The sequence below is a fragment of the Megascapheus bottae genome, chromosome 14 (genome assembly GCF_031878675.1).
Source record: "Megascapheus bottae isolate mThoBot1 chromosome 14, mThoBot2.hap1, whole genome shotgun sequence".
NCBI lineage: Eukaryota > Metazoa > Chordata > Mammalia > Rodentia > Geomyidae > Megascapheus > Megascapheus bottae.
The window spans coordinates 1600632-1622695 of record NC_143522.1 but is presented as its reverse complement, the minus strand read 5'-3'; the positions used below and the strand labels follow the sequence as shown (position 1 = coordinate 1622695).

At 40.8% G+C, this 22064-nt stretch overlaps 3 protein-coding genes across 5 annotated transcripts in view; 2 read left to right on the top strand and 1 right to left on the bottom strand.

Moving 5' to 3' along the window:
* Positions 1–2751, top strand: part of Ccdc175 (coiled-coil domain containing 175) — a 59662-nt gene extending 56911 nt beyond the window's left edge. Inside the window, exons 20-21 of one of the 2 annotated variants that reach the window (XR_016537549.1) lie at positions 2035–2172; positions 2677–2751. Coding sequence is in view for 1 of the 2 variants with exons in the window: in XM_090344208.1 (XP_090200334.1) it covers positions 2035–2099 (65 nt within the window). In the remaining variant the exon portion in view is untranslated. Of the gene's footprint in view, positions 1–2034; positions 2553–2676 lie in introns of those variants that run through there. The other variant, XM_090344208.1, reaches the window with a different exon arrangement.
* Jkamp (JNK1/MAPK8 associated membrane protein) lies at positions 2536–14358 on the bottom strand. Its single transcript, XM_090344212.1, has 7 exons — positions 14268–14358; positions 11895–11986; positions 9922–10076; positions 8601–8807; positions 7406–7587; positions 5627–5703; positions 2536–3709 (listed from the first exon to the last, which is right to left on the bottom strand). The coding sequence occupies exons 1-7, from the start codon at positions 14269–14271 to the stop codon at positions 3491–3493; spliced, it is 936 nt and encodes a 311-aa protein (XP_090200338.1). The 5' UTR covers positions 14272–14358; the 3' UTR covers positions 2536–3490.
* A 298-nt stretch (positions 14359–14656) lies between these two features.
* L3hypdh (trans-L-3-hydroxyproline dehydratase) lies at positions 14657–21927 on the top strand. 2 transcript variants are annotated; one of them, XM_090344206.1, is made up of 5 exons: positions 14657–15213; positions 18506–18675; positions 19566–19688; positions 19779–19916; positions 20453–21927. In XM_090344206.1, exons 1-5 carry the CDS (start codon positions 14706–14708, stop codon positions 20576–20578), a joined length of 1065 nt encoding a protein of 354 aa, XP_090200332.1. In that variant the 5' UTR covers positions 14657–14705; the 3' UTR covers positions 20579–21927. The 2 variants fall into 2 exon arrangements, with proteins under 2 accessions (XP_090200332.1, XP_090200333.1); XM_090344207.1 differs by lacking the exon at positions 14657–15213 and adding an exon at positions 15271–15346.
* The last annotated feature ends 137 nt before the right edge of the window (positions 21928–22064 follow it).

Here is a 22064-nt window from a genome sequence, read left to right as displayed (position 1 = left end):
CTCAAGGGTAGAGCTTGAGCCACTTGAGCCACTTGAGCCACAGCACCACTTCCAGCTTTTCAGCTTTTCTTTTTTTTTCTGGGTATATGGTACCAAGGAATCGAACCCAGTGCTTTATGCATGCTAGGCAAGAACTCTATCACTAGGCCATGCTTCTGGCCCCCTATAATATTTATAGTATTTATTGTTTCGTCTAGTCCTGGGGCTTGAACTCAGGGCCTGGGCACTGTCTTGGGGCTTTCTCAAGGCTAGAGCTCTATCACTTCCAGCTTTTGCTATGTATGTGGTACCAAGGAATCGAAGTCTGGTCTTTGTGCATGCTAGGCAAGAACTCTACCACTAGGCCTAACTCCCAGCCCCATCTACAATATTTTTTGGGGGGGAGGGGGAGTCGGTCATGGGGCTTGAACTCAGCTCACAGCTACCACCCTACCCCTGGGCCTGAGTGTTGTCCCTGAGCTCTTCAGCTCAAGGCTACTGCCCTACTCTTGAGTCTAGCCCCATTTCCCATTTTCTAGAGGTTAATTGGAGATGAGTCTCAGGTCCTTTTGTGCCTGGGCTGGCTTTGAACCTTGATCCTCAGATCACAGCCTTCTGAGTAGCTAGAATTACAGGCATGAGCCACTGCACCCAGCTACTTTTAAAGGTTTAAAAATTCCACTCGCACAGTTGTCAGTTATATTTTTGTTTCTGATTGAAATCTTCTTGATACATCTATGAACATCTGGAGCTTTTTTGGTACCAGTACTGAGGCTTGAACTCAGAGCCTGGACTCTGTCCCTTAGCTTTCCTGCACTGGCTGGCTTCAAACTTAAATCCTGAGATCTCATCCTCCTGAGTAGCTAGGAGTATAGGCATGAGCTACTGGCACCTGGTTATATTTTGTGTATTTAATTCTGGAAAAGAAAACTACTTAAAATTTTATAATTTCAGCAAGGAAAATCATTTGTATCAGTAATTGTCAAAGTCTCTTGGAAAAACTAAATGAAGAGTCTAGGTCATAGACTCTTAAATATTAGAACCATGTGGAGGTTTGAAAAAAACTCTTAGGTTCAGACTACATTCCAAATGCATTCAACATGAATGTCAGGGAATGGACCCAGACATTTGGTTTTGAATTTAAACCTTGCAAATCGCTCAATGTGCAGCATTCACAAACCATGGCTTTAGAAAGTATATAACAATGTACTTGTTAGATTTATCAACAAATCATTACTCGACTTGTTAGATTTATCAACAAATCATTACTCGAAGTATTTTCGCTTTTAAATTATTTTGAGGCTGGGCATGGTGACTCATGCCTGTAATCCTAGCTACTCAGAAGGCTGAGATCTAAGGAGCATAAGTTCAAAGCCAGCCTGGGCACTAAAGGACCTGAGACTCTTATCATCTGTTAACTGCCAGAAAAAAAGTGGAAGCGGCACTGTGGCACAAGTGGTAGAGAGCCAGCCTTGAGCTGAAGAGCTCAGGGTCAAAGCCTAGGTGTTGAACTCTGGATAGGCTCACACACAGTTCAAGCTCCAAGCCCAACCAAAAAAAAAAAGGTTTGTTTTTTTATCTAATTAGCAAAATGATTTCCATTTGCAGTGAGAAGTCTAAGTTACTACAAAGGCCTAAATCAAAACCAAGTTTTAGACCCTCTGTTTAAAATCCTTGATTCACTTTGCACTGATACTGATAGAGAGAGAGGCGTAAGGCCAATCATCTGCATGTGGCTATCAAGTTTCCCTAACACCATTTGTTGAAGAGGCTGTGTAGACCTATTTCTGTGTCTTCTGTGCCATTGGTCTTAGTGTCTGTTTTTGTTGCCAGTACCAACCTGTTTTTGTAACTATGGTTCTGTAATATAATTTGAAGTCTGGTATTATGGTACCTCCAACATTGCTGTTTTTTTGCTCAAAATTTCTCTGGCTACTCAGTGTCTTTTGTGCTTTCATTTGAGTTTCATAATTGATTTTTCTATGTTAGAGCGTGGATAAAGTAGCAGATTCCTAGTTGAACAAACAAAAATATAGTTTATTTTTATTCCTACAGTAAAGAAGAAATCCCTACATATCAAAAGTAAAAAGATTCCACCCTCTAAATGCAGCAGGAAATGAATTAAGAATAACTAACAAAACCAAGGATACAATTGTTTTAAATTCAACAAGCACAGACAAAACTAATGTAAAGGTGAGCATATCTACTTCCACATTTTCCAACTGTCAATAGACTTCTGCCTTCAAGGATTACAGAGTAATTTTCCCAAGTGGCAGAACCAGAGAATAATCATCTAAACAATACAAATAGGTGTGGCCAGATTATGAGGCTAAGTGGGAGACATTCTATTAGTTTCCATGAATCTCTAGACTGAAAGCATAAATGTCATCAAAAAGCAACTACAGGAAAACTCATCAAGGCTGACTACATTAAATCTAGAAGCACTCAGTGAATCATAAGGTGCATCTTCATTCAGAAATATCGCAGTATGAAAAAAACGTGTCTTAATGTATGGCAAATAGACTTGTTTTAAAAAATGAGACATAGGAAAAAGGGTTTATGTGAATGCACATATTTATTCACTTCACAAGAGACACTAATTTTAAGTTTTAAGTTTGACATTTTAAGTTATTTGCATAATTAGTATCTCTGACATCTGAGGTTTTGTACTTAAATTTTTTATTGTTTTCTTTACAGGAACAATAATATGAATGTCTTTACTACACAGTTTATAAATAAACAATGTTATATAAATTATGGTCTATTTCTGTATTACCAAAATACTGTATTGGCAAAAATAAATAAAAACAACATACTTTATTTCCATGTCTGCTATTAGACCAAACAATTATCTTCGTCTCTGTACCTCAGTACAGGTAAAATATTAATACAATAGGCATGCACAATTATGTCACTGCTAAGGACTTCAGAATATAATTGTGTTAAAAGTTTTTTTCTTTTTTAAATTTTCCTTGCAGTGCTGGACATTGAATGAAGGCCTTGCATATGGTAGGTAAGCACTTTATCACTTGAGCTCCTTCTTTTATTTTGTTTTGACAGGCTCACCACTACCTTTGCCTGCACTGGCCTCAAACCTGGAATATTTCTGCCTCTGCCTCCCTAGGAGGTGAGACTGCAGATTTTGTTTTGTTTTTCTGGAAGTACTAGGAATTAAACCCAGAGTTCTAAAAAAAGAAGAGAAAGAATAATCCATTGCTAGGTTCCATAAACATGGGAGCAGTCTAACAAAGAACTGAGACTTTATTAGGTCTTCAGTGTAATAGACAATAGTATTCTGTGTGATAAGAGTCTCGTGGTATTTTTATATTTCCAAGTCCAACCATAAGGCTTTCTAAGCAAAAAAAAACAAAAAAACAAAAAAAAACCCACAAAATTAAGGTTTGGTGATACTGTTGTTCCCAAATATGACAGAACAGTGGTAACAAAATTTTAAAAATCTTGAACTAATTGTTAAGAATACTTATTAGTTTTTTTTGGCATGTTCCATAATTCAGTGTCCATTGGCTCCTTCTGAGAGAATCCGTGAAGGTTCAGTAAATTTGGCAGTGAACAAGTAAAAAAGAGCTGGTGTAGGTACCAAAGCCAGAAGGGGTAGGTCCTGTTCAAGTTTATCCACTCTGGAAATGGAGATTATCCCATAGGCATGAAGTAACCAGTGACTAAAGAGAACAATAAGTCTTTTCTTTCTAACCAGAAGATCATAGCAGTTCTATAAAGAAAAGATAAATACATATATCATTAGGCTGTTTTCACACGTAGTCGTAACTTTAGAATCACAGAATAACTGAGGACCTAAGAATCACCCAGGCTAGCCAGTACAGTTTACTGTTTGTTCCCAGAAACACCAAGGATTCTTTCAAAAAATATCAAGTACAAGAGGAATTCTGTATTGTGTGCTTTCTTCCCACCCTGCCCCATGGTAGCTCTGAGTAGGTAGTGGGAGGTATATAAACCAAACTTCCTCGCCCTGTAGCATTCTCAGAGTATCTGACTGAATAATTGGGAGGGAGCAAAAGTGACATGTAAATACCCTGATCCTCTTTTACTCTTTAACAATGCGCTATAATATGCAGAAACTAGAAGGACAAAATTAATGTAAGTAACCTCTATATGTGCTAACATATAATATGTAATTTGTAATGGGTTGGTCAACTACTTTCTCTTCATACATATGATCTACCAACTCACCTAATGCTGTCTTTCCCTGATGCAGGTACCTATTTCTGATTCATGTGTGTGGAGTTAATTGAACTTTAAGTACATTTTATGTAGGAGAGATTTGCAAAGGCAGAGAACCCAGTAGACTTCAAGCTAATGTATAAGTACATATATATATATATATATATATATAATACAATCTCTATATATGTATGCATATATGTATACAAAGAGATTTTTCTAGGAATTTTTTAATGGAGTATGCTCCTTGCAATTTTGTTTAGACAACTGAAAAACCCAGTTTACTGGGTTGAGTTGGCATTACACAGAAACTAATAGCTGTAAAGATCTAGAAATGTTAAAACTATTTTTTCCCAGTTGTACAGAGGTAATGCACTGTATTAATAAATACATGGGCCTTATTACAGACATTAATGAAGTATTCTTTAAATAATGAGAACAACAACAAAACAGGACTCCTTTCAACTGAAATACTAAAAGACATGCTTCTCTTCAGGAAAGATCAGAATCAGAACTAAAGTGGTTATTACTAATGTGATCTCTAAATATCAAAATATCATGTATATTAAAGGATAAAAGAAACTCATCCATAATCAAGACAATAAACCCATTACAAGACAAAAATACATTCTATGCCATTTATATTTTAATGCCATTTATATTTTTACGAATTACTACATACTGCAAATGGCAAGATAAAGTTTGAAACGAATTCTACAATTTTTTAAACTTTTTTAAAGATTTTATTAACATTGATTTTTACATCATATTTCAAAGGTCATGTTTAACGAACAATTATTCAAAAAGGGAATCTATATACAATCACTGGCACATAGATTCTAGAACGTAATTAAAACTGAGCTGAGTCTTTGTATGTCATAGATACATATTAATCTATGTCTGTAGAGTATATAGCCCATTATAAATTTTTATGTCTATGTAGTTACGTTTATATCTCCAAGACCATGTCCATAACCTTGGGTACCCAAATATTGAGTCATTGCTCTTGTACTGTTTGGATCTAATATCCACATATTAAGGATACCATGCACCTTTTGTTCCTTTGGTCTTATCTCACTCAACATGATTTGCTCTAGTTTCATCCATTTCCCCACAAATTCCATTATTTTATCTTGTCTGTTGGCTATGTAGAATTCCATTGCAAATTCTATAATTTAATGCTTCTCTCAACATTTCAAATATTCTGCTTGCTCTGTGGGTAAATTACACGAGATGGTATTTCTTCCCCATACTAGTTCACTATTTAATTTCTAAAGGAAATACTGTAGAGTACACAGAATTTTCCATACATTTACTAAGGAGTTATAAGCTAGTAAATAGATCCATTAGCCACGGATTACTAAAAGTACCAATTTTACTTTATACTATCCTATGCACTATTATGGTGACTATGTCAAAAAAAAAGTAACAAAGAAAAATGTCCTACCTCTATTTCAGAAGCTGACATGTATACAGCCAGAGTAACCAAAGATAACACTAATATAATATATGGGAAGGCATAATCTGAAAGACAAATATTCATATTACATTGGAACTTCAACATACTTCGTAAATAAAGTATCAAACAAATTCAGAATATAATTTTTCCTATGGTCAAAAAACTCCTTTCCCAACCGTTTCTGTGACACTTGAGCCCTAATATGTGAAGGCATGACGTCACTCAATGTTTTCTGGGAAAGGTCAGATAGTAAATGCTATTGGCCCTGCAGGCCATGCAATCTGTCTTAGTTGTCCAGTTATGTATGCAACAGTGGTAGGAAGGTGACTACAGAAAAGGTATAGACCGTCAGGCTCACACCTGTAATCCTAGCTACTTAGGAGACTGAGATCTGAGGTTCGAAGGTCAAAGCCAGCTTGGGCAAGAAAGTCCATGAGCCTCTTATCTTCAATTAACCACCAGAAAACCAGAAGTGGTGCTGTGGCTCAAGTGGCAGAGCAGTAGCTTTGAGCTGAAGAGCTCAGGGATGGTGCCCAGATCCAGCATTCAAGTTCCACAACTAACCAAAAGAAGAAGGCAGAAGGAAGAAGGCAGAGGGCAGAGGGCAGAAGAAGAAGAGGAGGAGGAGGAGGAGGAGGAGGAGGAGGAGGAGGAGGAGGAGGAGGAGGAAAAGAGAGAAAGAAAGAGGAGAAAAGGTAGAGACCAATGGGCATGTCTTATTCCAACAAAAATGTAAAAACAGTAAAATTTGAATTTTATAACTTTTACATATCAATAAATACATTTTCTGATGCCTTTTTCTCAATTACTGAAAATTGCAAATACCTGCAAAGGGTTTCACTGAATGAAAGGAATTAGTGCCTCCTCCATGTAGCTAGAATGGTACTAGTTACACATCAAACTGCAAGTATTGAGAAAATAAAAGTAACTGTATGTGTTTTGTGGTCTCAGAGGGGAGCCTTGGTTGAGAAAGGTTATGTTTAAGTCTATTTCAGCTTTAATAACTTAAAAAAGTTAATTGATCAATAAACCTTAAAGGAATGATAAATCTTTCACTAGTCTTACTATCAAAATGCTGGAAATTTTTACTTCCAATATAATAAATACTATTGTAAGCAATTTTTCCCTACAAAACACTATTTTCTTACAATGTATATTTATGGCACATAGAAACATACAAATTGGGGGCCAGGAATTTGGCCTAGTGGTAGAGTGCTCACTTAGCATGCACAAAGACCCAGGTTCAATTCCTCGGTACCATATACATAGAAAAAGCCAAAAGTGGTGCTGTGGCTCAATTGGTAGAGTGCTAGCCTTGAGAAAGCTTAAGGACACTGCTCAGGCCCCTGGCCCTGGGTTCAAGCCCCAAGACTGGCAAAAACAAAACAACAACAAAAAAAACTTCGTTTGAGGGGTGACAAGATGTATCATATTTATAAATTGGCATGTTGAACTGAAACCTCTTTATACAATTACTTAAAGATAATAACAATATTATAGTCCAATTTGGCTATGGGCTTCAAATATAACCAATTTTTTGAGAATTTCTATTCCATTCTGGTTTTTTAAGGTTTACTATAATATTTAGTAAAAAATTGTACTAAGGCCTCTTTTCAAGGATGAAAGACTACTTTTTAAGAAAAACCTGCAAAATTGAGTTCAGAGAAAAATAATGCTTATTATACATAATAATACATTCCAAATGACTATAAGCTCCCTTGTATAATAATATATAGTATAAATATAAAGCAGTAACTATATACTCACATAAAAGGCCTCCGCCAACTGCCTGCAGCACAGTTAAAATTGGGAAGAAATAGAGGGCAGCATAAATGCTTTTAAATCTGTCAGACTTCCCTAAGCCGCATGCAATCTTCTTCACCAGGAGAGGTCGGAGCAGCATCATTAACACCAAGCAGAATGCGTAATAAACAAACACGATGGTGTACCTGTGGCATAAAATAAAGCATTTGTAACATCAAGGTATATTTATGAATTTTCAGGTCCTTCACATTTTAAAAGTATATGAAGTCTAGTCAATGAGCACTCAGACTGAAGAAGTGTTGGGCAGACTTGCACTGTTGGCAAGTGTGCAGTGGCTCCTTTTCTGAGAGACTGGAAACACATCTGCCAAAAAACAAACCTCATAAAAGGGAATACTAACAATCTTATAGAATTTTTAGAACACATGTTTTAAACAGGGTACTATACAGAACCTTGTGATTTTTCTTTTTTTTTAAACATTCTAGTGAAAGTTATATGTGGAAAAACAGGAGAGAAATAAAATGTTGGCCCAATTATTCTAACAGTAATCCTGCTACAGGAATCTCTCTGATGTGTGGACTCACTTCATCTGCCCAGCATTTTTAAGATATTCCCATTTTGCCAAAGGAAAAACTGAGATCACAAGACACTGCTAATCTACTCCTGTTAACATAGCAGTGGGCAGATCCAGAATTTGACCCAAGCTGGTTTTGCCTCTCAAGTCCATACTCTCTTTCTGCTGCATATCAACAAGAGGTCTCCTTCTTTCTCTTTAAAGAAAGTCCACAAAGCTGGGGCCAGGAGTTTGCCTAACATACACAAAGATGCAGGTTCGATTCCTTGGTATCACATACATAGAAAAAGCCAGAAGTAGTGCCATGGCTCAAAGTGGTAGAGCTCTAGCCTTAAGAAAGCCCAAGGACAGTGCTCAGGCCCAGAGTTCAAGCCCCAGGACTGGAAGAAAAAAAACAATGACAAAGCTTATTATATTTTTATATTTGTTCCATATCAACACAAAGATATTTTCCCTTCTGTTAGGTCAAAATATATTTCCATTTTCTTACTAGAATATACATGCCTTAAGAGAAGAAAATAGTGTCTGTGCATCTTCCCCACTGCCTAAAAGATACCTGACAATGCTCTATCTGTTTAAGTGAATGAGGAATAGTTTTTAATGAGCTTAAGTCTGAATACTTACAGCGGGTAGACAGCTTCATGAGTGCAGTGCACCGTGGTAACGTAGTCAGGACTAGGGTTGTAAAGCATTGTGTACCAGTCAGAAAGCATCAGGACTCGACAGGAACGGATATGAAGAACACCGACTGGATCGCTCACCAGCAAAGTGATGATGGCCGCCATGCCACACTCAAATAGCGCAGTGATGTGCTGCAGAAGCGCACTGGAGCTGGGGCGGCACGGGGAAGGGACGCCCCACAAGGAGAAAGTCAACATTCAAAAGGCTGTGCAAAACCTGTCTATTTCAAGAAGCATTTTAACTGAAAAAAACTAAAACTAAAACTAAAGAGTTTCCTAAGTAGCTCAGAAAAGTGAAAGCTTACTCTCTAAAAAGGAATAAATGCTAATCTCAGAAAATCATCCCAGGATTATTTCAAAATGTAACAGAAACAGAAATTACAGAGTTGCTTTTATCTTCATTATACTGCCCAATTCTTATTAAAAATGTCTCAAAGTTGAGCCGGGAGTTTGGCCTTGTGGTAGAGTGCTTGCCTAGCACTGAAGACCCGGGTTCAATTCCTTGGTACCACATACTTAGAAAAAGCCAGAAGTGGTGCTGAGGCTCAAGTGCTGGAGCTCTAGCCTTGAGAAAAATCCAAGGACAGTGCTCAAACCCTGAGCTCAAGCCAGGACTGGCAAAAAAAAAAAAAAAAAAAAAAAAGTCTCAAAGTTATCTCTCTGTAAATCATTTTTTAACTATCTTGGTATAAGGAAAAATCCTGAGAGGTTTGAGGAACTAAAAGAAAAGCAGTACAGCTGAAATAAAGTTGGCAATGGACTCCCAATCCTAGTAGCATCCTAATCAAAACCTTTACAACTAAGCAGGCAGGGTGCTGGGGGTGTGTACCTACTGTAATCTCACCTACTCAAGTGGCTAAGATCTGAGAACCGAGGTTCAAAGCCAGCCTGGGAAGAAATATTTGTGAGACTCTTATCTCCAACTAAGTGCCTAAAATCAAGAAATGGAACTGTAGCTCAAAGTGGTAGAATACCAGCCCTGAGCAAAAAGCTTAGGGAGAACTCACTCTGTCCAATTCACACTACAGCTGTACACATGCATGTTGTTACTTATGTACCTTTTTCCTGCCTAAAAGTTCTTTCATTAAAATGATTTTTATATTTCCCCAGGCACAATTTTTCTACATTCTTTATGATTTAAGAGCATTCTATTGGTAGAAGAGTGTATACTTAGTACAGGCAAGGCCCTGTATGAAAATGAATAATAAATGATAATTAGACCAATACCACTCCATGTAGTCATACTCACAAATGTACATGCTCACCTCTTTTTCCCCGAGTACCATTCGATGAAGAACCAATGTAAAACAAGAGGCAACATGGCCATAAACCCAAGATAGAGCCAATCATAGAGCTCTGGAGACCCTGTGCAAGGCTGACAGTACTTCTGTGCATTTGTCCTCTGTCCTCTTGGGCATACCTACAATATATATAATATATATATACACACATATATATTTATAGATATATATTACAATATTAACTCTCCCCAAATGTGATTCTGCAAGACATTTAAGTTTAAATATATAGCTTTTAGAATTAAAAAAAAAAAATGAGAACCAGATATGGTGGTGCACATTGGTAATCCCAGCTACTCAAAGGGTGGAGATCAAGATGCTGGCTCAAGGTATTAATAGGGGTGGGATTGAGGGGATGTCATTAAGTGAGACAACTAGTTCAACAAACAAGCTAGCATATACAGTGGTACACACTGATAATTCCAGCTGCAGGGGATAAAGGAATCACAGTTTGTGACTAGGTCTGGGGGGAAAAAAAATCTAAGAGCCTATCCAAAAAATAATTGAAGAAGAAAAGAACCGGGAGCCTAGCAAAGTGCCTGCCTAGCAAGCACATTACCCCAAGTTCAAACTCTAGTACTCTGAAAAAAGAAAAATCTACATTGCTTATAAAAGGCTCCTGAGATATTCCTATTAAAAGGAGTATTCCTTTTTTTTTTTCCCTGCCAGTCCTAGGCCTTGAACTCAGGGCCTGAACACTGTCTTTGGATTTTCTCAAGGCTAGAGCTTTACCACTTGAGCCACAGCACCACTTCCAGCTTTTTTTTTCTATGTATGTGGTACCAAGGAATTGAACCCAGGTCTTCATGCATGCTAGGCAAGCACTCTACCACTAGGCCAAACTCCTGGCCCGGGGAGTATTCCTTTTTAAAGTATTCTCTAGTAACATTCACCATTGTATTAAAAAAGTATATAACCAGGATCATGACTGTAAGCCTAGCTAAGGATTGAAGCTAGCCTGAGCAAACAAATCCAAGAAATTCTTACCTCCAATTAACCAGCAAAAAGAGGGATATACCTGAGCTGGGGCATAATGCCAGTGGCTCACGCCTATAATCCTAGCTACTCTGGAGGCTGAGATCTGAGGATCAAGCTTCAAAGCCAGCCTGGGTGCAAAAGAACCTAAGACTCTTATCTCCAATTAACTTCTAGAAAACGGGAAGTGGGGCTTGGCTCAAGAGTAGGTCGGTAGCCTTGAGCTAAAGAGCTCAGGAACAACACCCATGGCCCAGGGGTAAAGGTAGCCTTGAGCTGAAGACCTCGACAGAGCCCAAGCTGAGTTCAAGTCCATGACCCACACACACACACACACACAAAAAGACAGACTTGGCATAGTGTATGTATGTTTATTTATTTGAAATAGAGAAGGGAAGGGGAAAAACAAGATAATTGGGGGGAGAAGGAAAGGAGGATAAAAACATGAGAAGGGGTATCAATGTTGGAACAATAATGTACCCACCACCTGACGAATGTAACTGTAACACCTCTAAACATTACCCCGACAATAAAATATAAATAGAAAATAAAGGGGGGCGGTATATGGGTACCATTCAAGGGGCAGAGCATCAGCTTTGAGTGAAAAAGCCAAGTGAGAGCATGAAGCCCTGAGTTTAACTCCCAATACTGACACAAAAAAATTAAGTAACTTGAGTGAAGATGCATGCATACATGAATATATTCTAGAGTATTAATACTAACGTAATAAACGTGTCACTATGCTAAATCATTTGAAACTATAAAATTATAAAATACTTCAAAAATATTAAGCTGTAATTTCAAGACAGATGCAACATATTTATCAATATTACAGCACAAAGATTCTATTAATGTCTCAATACTTAGCAATTGAGTATATTTAAGAAAAAGGAGTCTATATGTGAACTTATTCCAAAAGCAAATAAAGTTAACAAATGAAAGTAACATACAAACAAGAAACTTACCCCACATTCACCATAGATTTCAGTTGAGCCATTTTTAAATAATAGGGTCTTCCCACAATAAAGTCCGAGGCATGCTGGTTGGATATCGACAGCTTTTTAAAAACAAACACCAATAAAGTAACATCTTTTTGTTATTAAAAATAATTGCTGAAGCTCTTGCAAAAGTATCTCAACCATTTCAATTTTAAAATGACCTATGGATTATGTAAAAGCTTTGATGCATTGGTTTAAAATTCCTTGTTTTACACTGTGACACTGTACAATATTAAACTTGAACCCTGCTGATCATTTAGTGATAATCAGCCTTACCATGAACTTCCTCAACCAGCAAGCAGGTTAAATACTCAGAACTAAACACTTACCCCAAAGAGGGGCACAGTGGCTCATGCCTGTGACCCTAGCCTCTCAGGAGGCTGAGATCTGGGGATCAAGGTTCAAAGCCAGCCCGGTACAAAAGGACTTGAGACTCTTATCTCCAATTAAACTCTAGAAAATGGGGAGTGGGGCCCAGGGGTAGCCTTGAGCTGAGGTGAAGAGCTCAGAGACAGCACCCAGGCTGAATTCAAGTCCCATGATCCACAAAAAAAAAAAAAAAAAAGCTTACCCCAGTGTGTCTTGTTAGAGCACCAATAAAGGTATATTGTGCCCAAATTATCACTTTTTTTGTTTTTTTTTTTTGTATTCTTATTATGGAGGATTTTATTTTGTTTTGTTTGTATTCTTATAATGGGGGATTGAACTACGGGCCTGAGTGAGGCCCCTGAGCTCTTCAGCTCAAGGCTACTGCCCTACCCTACCCCTTGAGCAACAGGGCCACCTCTGGTTTTCTAGTGGTTGACTGGAGATAAGAGACTCAGGGACTTTAGGGCCAGGAGTTTAGCCTAGTGGTAGTGTTTGCCTAGCATGCAGGAAGCCCTGGGTTTGATTCCTCAGTACCACATCTATACAAAAGGCCAGAAGTGGTGCTGTGGTTCAAGTGGCAGAGAGCTAGCTTTGGGGAAAAAGCCAAAAGACAATGTTCAGGCTCTGAGTTCAAGCCCCAAGACTGGCCAAAAAAAAAAAGAGTATCAGGGAATCAGGGACTTTAGTGCCTGTCCTGGCTTTGAAGCATGATCCTCAGATCTCAGCCTCCTGAGTAGCTAGGATTACAGGTGTGAGTCACCAGGCCCGGCTCTATTATCACTTTTGTTCTTAACAGAACTCAGTAATAAGTTGGAAACTGAAAGGATGTGGTTTCAGAAGAGAAGAGGTCTGGCCTTTAGAATAAATAAATTCACCTTTATAAAAGCATGGCCCTAGCATTTGTCACTTCTGTTGAGGACTGGTGGAAACTAAATCAGGGCTATCCCTGGGCCTCTGATCATCTCTGGGAACCACTGATTTAGAATCAATTCCTTAATCTGAAGGGCTAGGGAAAACAACAGTGCTTTTTTACAAAAAGAGGAGGGGTGGAAGAAGCACCTCGAGACCCTAAAGATCATCCTGACCTTCACCCACACAGAGAAGTCACCAGGAACGTTTTTCAACAGTAATCATTCACTGATTCACTGGCTAACATGAGTAAAGACTGTCTTTGCCCTCTCAGAAGCTACCGACTAAGGCAGAATAAACCTCTAAATGTGAATTTAGAAAAATCTACATTTTATGACTATGAATAAGGATCTCTCAGACTCTTCATGAATTCACATCTGCAGACCACCCGCTCCTCAAATTCCAAGAGTCGATTTATTTTCCCTGCTTTACGCTGCTGAGAGAAAAACAGAAAATCTAAAATGCCTCAAGCGTACTAACTTCAATAAATACCTCAGGTTTCTTTACACTGGAACTTATTTTTTTTTTGAAAAGGCAGAAACTTCTGCAAGGGCTTTCTACTTGGTGGATGCTGAATTCGTTTTCAGGTAAATCTGAGTTTTTCAAAACCCGAAGGCCTGAAAACAACGTCTTTTTTTTTTTTTAACAATAAATGCAGCTACTCAATCTACCAAAGAAAACCCAAGCGTCTTTTGTTTTTTCATTTCCGTCAGTGAACGATGGGCGATGGTTTTGCAGTGGTCTCTTCCCTGGCTGCAGGGCCCTAGAAAGCCTGGACCATACGCTACACCCCCAGCCGGCGTCCTCCCTCGACCGCGGCACCTCCGCACGCCCGCGCCTCGCCCGCGCACACCCAGGTAGCCTTGGGAGGCACCGTCCGCGCCGCCTGCCCGGCGCCCAGCCCGCGCCGCCGCTCTGCAGCACGGCTGCCGCCCACACCACCCCCACCCCGAGGCCGCTGCCTCCGCCGCCGCGGCGCCACCGCGGCCGCCGGGAACCACAGCGCCCAACCCCCCACTGGGTCTAACACAGACGCTTCCGGCAACCTCGACGACCACTCACCCATCGGCGGCTCCTAGGCTTCGGCTCCAGAAGCTCTGGAACCAACGGACCCGACAGTAGCGCCCGGACATCCGGGCTACAGTGGCCTTTGAGGCTCCGCCTCCCTGTAACCTGGACAACTGCACCGAAGTCCCGCCCCTGCCGCGCGCTCTAGGTTCTGAAGCTCCGCCCCCACTTTCTCGTTTAGGTTCTGAAGCTCCCGCCCCACTTCCTAGTCTCGACTTGGAGACGCATATCCGCTCAGAGACCCCGCCCCATCGTGGAGGCCCCGCCCCCGCTCCTTGTTCAGGCGTGGAGGCCCCGCCCCCGCCTCTTGTTTAGGCGTGGAGGCCCCGCCCCCGCTCGGCCGCTCGGCTTGGAGGCCCCGCCCCTGAGCCGCCACGGCCCCACCAGCTTGCAGTGGATTTCGGTGCTGCCCCGGGCCTGGGATCGAGCACCATGAAGAGCGCTCTGGCGCTACCCCGGCTTCCCCCTCACGACCCGGGGACGCCCGCGCTGTCGGTGGTGGACATGCACACGGGCGGCGAGCCCCTCCGCGTCGTCCTGGCCGGGTGTCCGGAGGTGGTCGGGCCCACTCTGCTGGCCAAGCGGCGCTACATGCGCCAGCACCTGGACTACGTGAGGCGAAGGCTCATGTTCGAGCCCCGGGGCCACCGGGACATGTACGGGGCGGTCCTGGTGCCCAGCGAGCTGCCCGACGCGCACCTGGGGGTATTATTCCTGAACAACGAGGGCTACAGCTCCATGTGCGGCCACGCGGTGCTGGCGCTCGGCCGCTTTGCTCTGGACTTCGGGCTGGTGCCGGCGCCCCCGGCCGGAACGCGCGAGGCCCGCGTCAACATCCACTGTCCTTGCGGCCTGGTGGCCGCCTTCGTGGCGTGTGAGGGGGGCCGCAGCTGCGGCCCGGTGCGCTTCCACAGCGTCCCGGCCTTCGTGCTGGCTTCAGGTAACCCGAGGAACCTACCCCACCCCAGGGCGGCGGGCGCCACCCAGGACTCCTCACGCTGAGCTGACCTTGGTGCTGGTACCAAGTCGGCACTACTAACCCATCTCGCATGCCCTCGCAAACTGTTAACAAGGTAATTTGGAATCACTGCCAGCTTGTGTGAGCATCTTAACCTTTGCAAATTGTGTGCATGCAAGTCAATGATTCTGCTCTTCCAGACAACAGCTTGAAGCCTTGAAGAGCACTGCGTGATTAACAATTCAGCTTTTCCCTTACGCTTCCTGCTGCCCTGTGGGGCATTCCTAGAGATGTCACAGTGAAATAAAGCAAAGTACACTAAGGTTAAGTTAAACGCCAAGGGCAGCCAGTGTACCAAATTTCCAAGCAGAGTCAGAATATGCTTGTTAAACCCCTAACAATAAACCTACCTTCCTTTTCCTTCTAAAAAATATCTTCCCAGTAGGTGGGTGACTTCAGAGATTAGTCTGGTTTGGATTCCAGGTGGCATTTGTCAGTCTTAGATTAACCAACCCAGGTAGCTTAAATTGATGAATATTTCTGAGGAAGCTGATGCTTCTTTCTCCTTGAGGAGAGAATGGTATCACATCCAGATGGACACTTGAATGAATTTGCACTGAAGATGCATCTTAAAAACCTTGACAGGAGCCAGGAGTGTGGCCTGGTGGTAATAGCGTACATGAAGGTCTGGATTGGATTTCTTGGTACCTCATACACAGAAAAATCCAGAAGTGGTGCTGTGACTCAAGTGGTAGAGTGCTAGCCTTGAAGTGCCTAGGCCTTAAGATCAAGCCCCAGGACTAACACACACACACACACACACATCCTCAACAGTTTGGCTTCCCCTTATCCCCCCAGGCAGCCCCAGCAGCTGATGGAGGCACTAGATTTTGTTGGAATTGACACGTGGCACACGATCATGGATCGTTTAATATCCCTGGGTGGGTAAAGACAAGGACATCTTGAGCATTTCTTTTCTCCTCTTTTTTTGGTGGGGGAGGGGGGTCATTGTGGGGCTTGAACTCTGGGCCTGGGTGCTGTCTCTGAGCTCTTCAGCTCAAGGCTACTGCCCTACCCCTTGAGCCACAGCAACACTTCCCATTTTCTAGTGGTTAATATTATGGAGATGAGAGGCTCATGGACTTTAGTGCCCGGGCTGGCTTTGAACCATGATCATCAGATCTCAGCCTCCTGAGTAGCTAGGATTACAGGCATGAGCCACCACACCCAGCCTGAAAGCATTTCTGGGTGACAGCTGAGAAATGAACACATACAGTATGTAATGGGCATGGTTGCTCTGAGTATTAAGTGCAATCCTGTATTCTCTACTTTTAAAAAATACTGTGCCTAGACTATGCTATTCAGGTTTACTGCCCTGCAGCCAACAGCCCCAGTGACCCTGTGCAATTAACTCTCCAGGTCAGAGTTTGAAAAGTGGGGAGGGCAGCAGGATCTAACCCAGGGGTTCTCCACCCAACCAGCTGACTTGCACATTCCTTTGTTGCATTCATTCAGCTTAATCTAAGTGTCTGGAACAGCAGGTAGTCAATAGCTATTTATTGAGTAATGAAATAAAATTTGGAGACCAAGATGACTGGCAAATGTAGGCATCTGATCTTCTTGACAACACTATTCCTGTTGAATTTGAAACTTTTGGCTATAATATTAAAGTTAGGTTGTACCAGGCACACCCCATACATTATCATATGGAATTCTCAAAACAACTCTTCTGGGAGGAAATAGTTCTATTTAACACTGAAACCACATTACATGTCAGAATCGGGATCTGAACCCAGGCCTATTAGCATGCCTGTCTCATCCCTCAGATTTTTGTAGTTTAAGAAGATATATGTTGGGGCTGGGAGGGCTGGAAGTGGTAGAGTGCTTGCCTAGTGTGCACATAGACCCATGTTTGATTCCTTGATTCCACATATGTAGAAAAAGCTGGGAAGTGGTGCTGAGTAGCTCAAGTGATAGAGCTCTAGCCTTGAGAAAGCCTAAGGACAATGCTCAGTCCCTGAGTTCAAGCCCCAGGACTAGCAAAAAAAAATACATAAGTCAGTTTTCTGGAACTAAAATACTATACCTTATTCGTGATATGCATATGGTATACTTTTCTTGTTCAACTAACTCCAAGAAAATAAAAATCTTTTATTCGTTCATGTGCTTCTTATATGTTCTAGCATAATTAGCATATAAAAGTTGCCTGATAAATCTCATGAGAAATAAGTCAAATTAAAATTTCAGCAATAAACTTACATTAGAATAAAAGGGAAATCCTTAGAATTTGGATTGAGTTCTATGGACATATAGGTTTCATACATCAATCAAAAGGCTTTGCATTACCTGATCCTGAGTTTGATTCTAAGCTCTGCCACTTCATTGGTGGATAACTGGAAATAATTAACTATATCTTTACAGCTGCAGTAATTAATGGGCTTATGTATATAATATACCCAACAAATAGGCTATAGTCGCATCTTGTTTTGAAACAAGTACTTGAATAATGTGTGGGCTGAAATAACAAAGAAAAATCTGGTCCATTCTGAAGAGAAGGGAACAGAAACTCATGGGGGCTCAGTATTCTGAATTCAAGCCCACCCAAGAAAGTATCCAAGATTTTCGAAAGGGTGGCTCAGTGATGCCTTCAGTAGAGCCAGCTGCCCCACTCCTCCAGTCAGAAATGGCCATCATGGGACTTGAACTCTGGGCCTGGGAACTGGCCAGGCACAAAAGTCTGTAAGATTCTTATTTCCAATAAACCACCAGAAATCAGGAAGTGGCACTGTGGCTCAAAGTGGTACAGTGTTCGTCTTGAGCGCACTCAGCGCATATAATTTATCTAAAAAAAATCTTTCCTAGTGTGTTTTGACACTATAGCTGAAGATAACGAATTTGTGAATAGGATTAAAATCCTCAGTGTTTAAAAACATGTTTAGTCATTTTCCTCCATTTGTTCACAGATGCGTATCCAAGGTTTCCCCTTTTTTAGCCTCTATTATGTTTCCTACAAAATTAATGCATGGTAGAGGAACACACAGCATTCAGATATTTTATACCTTATGCAAATACTATCCAGTTAAAATAGAAAGAAGCATCTAGCTGTCATTTGCCAGTTTATTCACTTGAAAATAGACTTTTACATAAGTCCTTTTTATGATAAGAAAGGTCTATGCACCCCTACTTTTGCCTCTAGAAACAGACATGTTAAAATTCAGTGATTTTTTTTTGTTAAAATACTAAAACTGAATTTGTTTCCAAACGCCTTTTTTAGATCTCATGGTGGATGTTCCCGGACATGGAAAAGTGGTTGTGGACATCGCGTATGGTGGGGCATTTTATGCATTTGTCAGTGCAGAAAAGTTAGGACTTGATGTGAGTTCGGCAAAGACAAGGGACCTTGTGGATGCAGCTAGCGCGGTGACAGATGCAGTGAAGTCTCAGGTCAGTCACACTTCTGTCCATGTGACAAGTGCCTAGTTATATGCATGGAGAAACAGAAAGGACGGGTATCTAGAAAGCCAAGTAAATATCACCACATTTAAGTTCGCAGTAATAGGAATACGGTACTGGCTGAACTCCGGCTGTAGCAGGAGTGAGAATGTAAGCCCATAAAGTCATTTGGTACACACAGACATGCTTGTCATCAGCTGCTCATGACTGTCTGCATAGATTGGTAAATCTGTCGGCCTCACATAATGTCCTTTGGCAGAAAAAAAAACAAAAACAAAACTAGTGTTTCCAGACATGCTATCTTTGCCTAAGTGTTTTAAGTACAGATCAATAAAAATGAAAGGTGCTAAATGTAAGACTTTATGGAAATGTTAGTAATCTTGTGTATACAATCAGATATTGCAGAAATCCAGGAAAAGTTAAAACTACTGGATACTCCAAAAAGACCTGGAAGCCTTCCATTTTGGGGCCCAAATGTGCTTTTCTACATTTTCCACCAGGCCTGCTTCTGTCTGTCTGTCAGCTGCTTTCCATGGAAACTGATGACTTCATTATGTACTCCTATCATCTTTCGTTCTATGCGTAGCTTCTGAATCCTGTTAACTTTTGCTTCCACATGGCCTCTTATAGTCATTGTTTCTATTGCTGGCTTTCACTTCACCTCTATCTGTTACTTGATTTTCTTCAGCATCAAAACTTCCAATAAAGCTATGCTTATTCACCTGCAGTGATGTAAGATCAAGTATTCAGTGCTTTACCCCCAGAGAAGTTCAAATATAGTACACATTGGAAAGCTATGTCGATGAGTACCTAAGTTCATTCCTTGTAAAGATGTGTGTGGGCCACATTGATTTTACATGTGATGACTGTGTTGTCTGCAGTTTAACATTAGCCATCCTGAGAGTGAAGACCTGGCCTTTCTGTATGGAACGATATTAACAGATGGGAAAGATGTGTACAGTGAGGACCCCACCACCAACATCTGTGTGTTTGCAGATGATCAGGTATTAACACTACAGTTGTTGGGGACACACACTAAGCATCATGGAACCCAGACACACGGAATGTTCCTATCTTTGCTGGTTCTGAAACAGGTTGACAGAAGCCCGACTGGCTCAGGAGTGACAGCGCGAATTGCCTTGCAGTACCATAAGGGTCTTCTGGGACTAAACCAGACCAGAGCCTTCAAGAGCAGTGCAACTGGCTCGGTGTTCACAGGGAAGGCTGTTTGGGTAAGTGTCACCTTTGCCTATTTACAAATGAGAGTGGCCTGAGTCTAAAAGATTTGAGAACCACATGAACAAAAATGTTGTACTTTTTTGTTTGTTTTCTGTTTTATTCCGTAGTAATACTTCTTTTTATATAATAAGATGTGAAAGTGTCAGAAGTTGCAGAAAACTAGAATTTTTGTAATGAAAGCAGAATTTAAATATACAAACAAAGCTAATTATTGTCTATCATAGATAAATGAAATCTACAGAATGAATAATCTAATTTAACATATAAATCTATATAAGAGCCTTTTAACATGTCAATCTATCCTAATGTAGCTGTTTAAAAGTTTAAAAACAAATGCACTTACTTTTACTTTCTTTTCCTTTCCTTTTCTATTTTTAATACCTATCCCAAACCTAGAATTTCCCCTCATACTCTTAGTTTTTTTTTTTTTTTTATGGCTAGTGCTTTACCATTTGAGCCATGCTTCTATCTGGCATTTTGCTGGGCTTTTCTGAAAAATAACAATCTTATCTGGTGTGGGCTTTTTCAGGAAGCAAAGTGTGGTGACTTTAAAGCTGTGGTAGTGGAAGTATCAGGACAAGCTCATTACACAGGAACTGCAAGTCTGACAGTAGAGGAGGATGACCCACTGAAGGATGGTTTCCTTCTCAAGTGACCTCTTCCATGATGTTAAGCGCTTTCCTTCTAAAGTAATTGTTATCTATAAGTAACATTGTCTCTTAATGATGTAAAAATGTATCTAGCATGCATATAATTCCCATTTTGTCTAAATACCACACTGTGGCTAAATTGAAAGTCATTATGCCTCCAATTTTCCAATGTATTTGGTATGATTAGCATACAAAATGCTAAAAATTCAAAAACTTTGCCTAGTACTAAGTTACTAGATAAAATGAAAACCTAGATTTACTTTTAAAACATTATCTGTGGTAATACTCTGTTTTGTCTTAAAGGCTCTATGAATAATACCTGTAATTATAGAGCTTATAACAATGAATGCTACAAGCTTATCATTCTGGTATCCACGCTGAAGTAAAAATGTTCTCGGTAAGCTGCATGGAAGCAAGATGGAGTACTGGAAGGTTCTCAACACTTGGCAGACCTAGGCTGGGAAGGATGGGGTGGGGGTATGTGGCTCTTTGAATAGGCATACTGTATGATAGTATTTTATAGGGTAGGTTTCTGAGTTGCAAAATCCAGCTTCTATACTCATTGGTACCCATGGTTGTAAATGGATGCAAAAACCAATTTTTTTGTGTGGGGGTCATGGGGCTTGAACTCGGCCTGGGCACTGACCCTGAGCTCTTCAGCTCAAGGCTACTGCCATACCTTTGAGCCAAGCCCCACTTCCTGTTTCTAGAGGTTAATTGGAGATAAGATTCTCAGGTCCTTTTGTGCCCAGGCTGGCTTTGAACCTTGATCTTCAGATTGCAGCCTCCTGAGTAGCTAGGATTACAGGCATGAGCCACCACACCTGGCCTAATCAGATTTTTGCTATTACTTTAAGGCTTTAAAAAATTGTTCTGGGAACTGAATGCAGGACCTCATTCATGCCAAGCACACACTCTTTCATGAATGTGCCTCTAGTTTCTTTAGCACTTTTATAAAAAGACTTGCATACTATATTAATGAAATACATTAGGTTAGTAAAAATCATTTCATGATCCCAGTGCTGCTGACTTATTTTGATATCTCCAAAATAACTAGCAAAAAAAAAAAAAGCAGAATGGAAGCCCTAAGTTCAAACTCCAGTACTACTAAAAAACAAAAAAAAAGGGAACAAGAGTTTGGCTCAGTGATAGAGTGCTTGCCTAGCATGCACAAAGACCTGGGTTCTATTCCTCAGTTCCACATACATAGAAAAAGTTAGAAGTGGTGCTGTGGCTCAAGTGGTAGAGCTCTGGCTTTGAGAAAGCCCAAGGACAGTGCTTAGGCCCTGAGTTCAAGCCAGGACTGGCAGGAAGGAAAGGACAGGAGAAGAGAGGGAAGGGGAGGGGAAGGGAGGGGGGGAATAATCAGTGAATCATTACCAAGAAGTGTATCTCATACTAAGTGGTTTCAAAACATGAAATGTTCACTAGTAGCTTCTAATACTTCCATGTAAACCCGTAAAAAAAAAAAAGTATTTGATCATTGCCAAT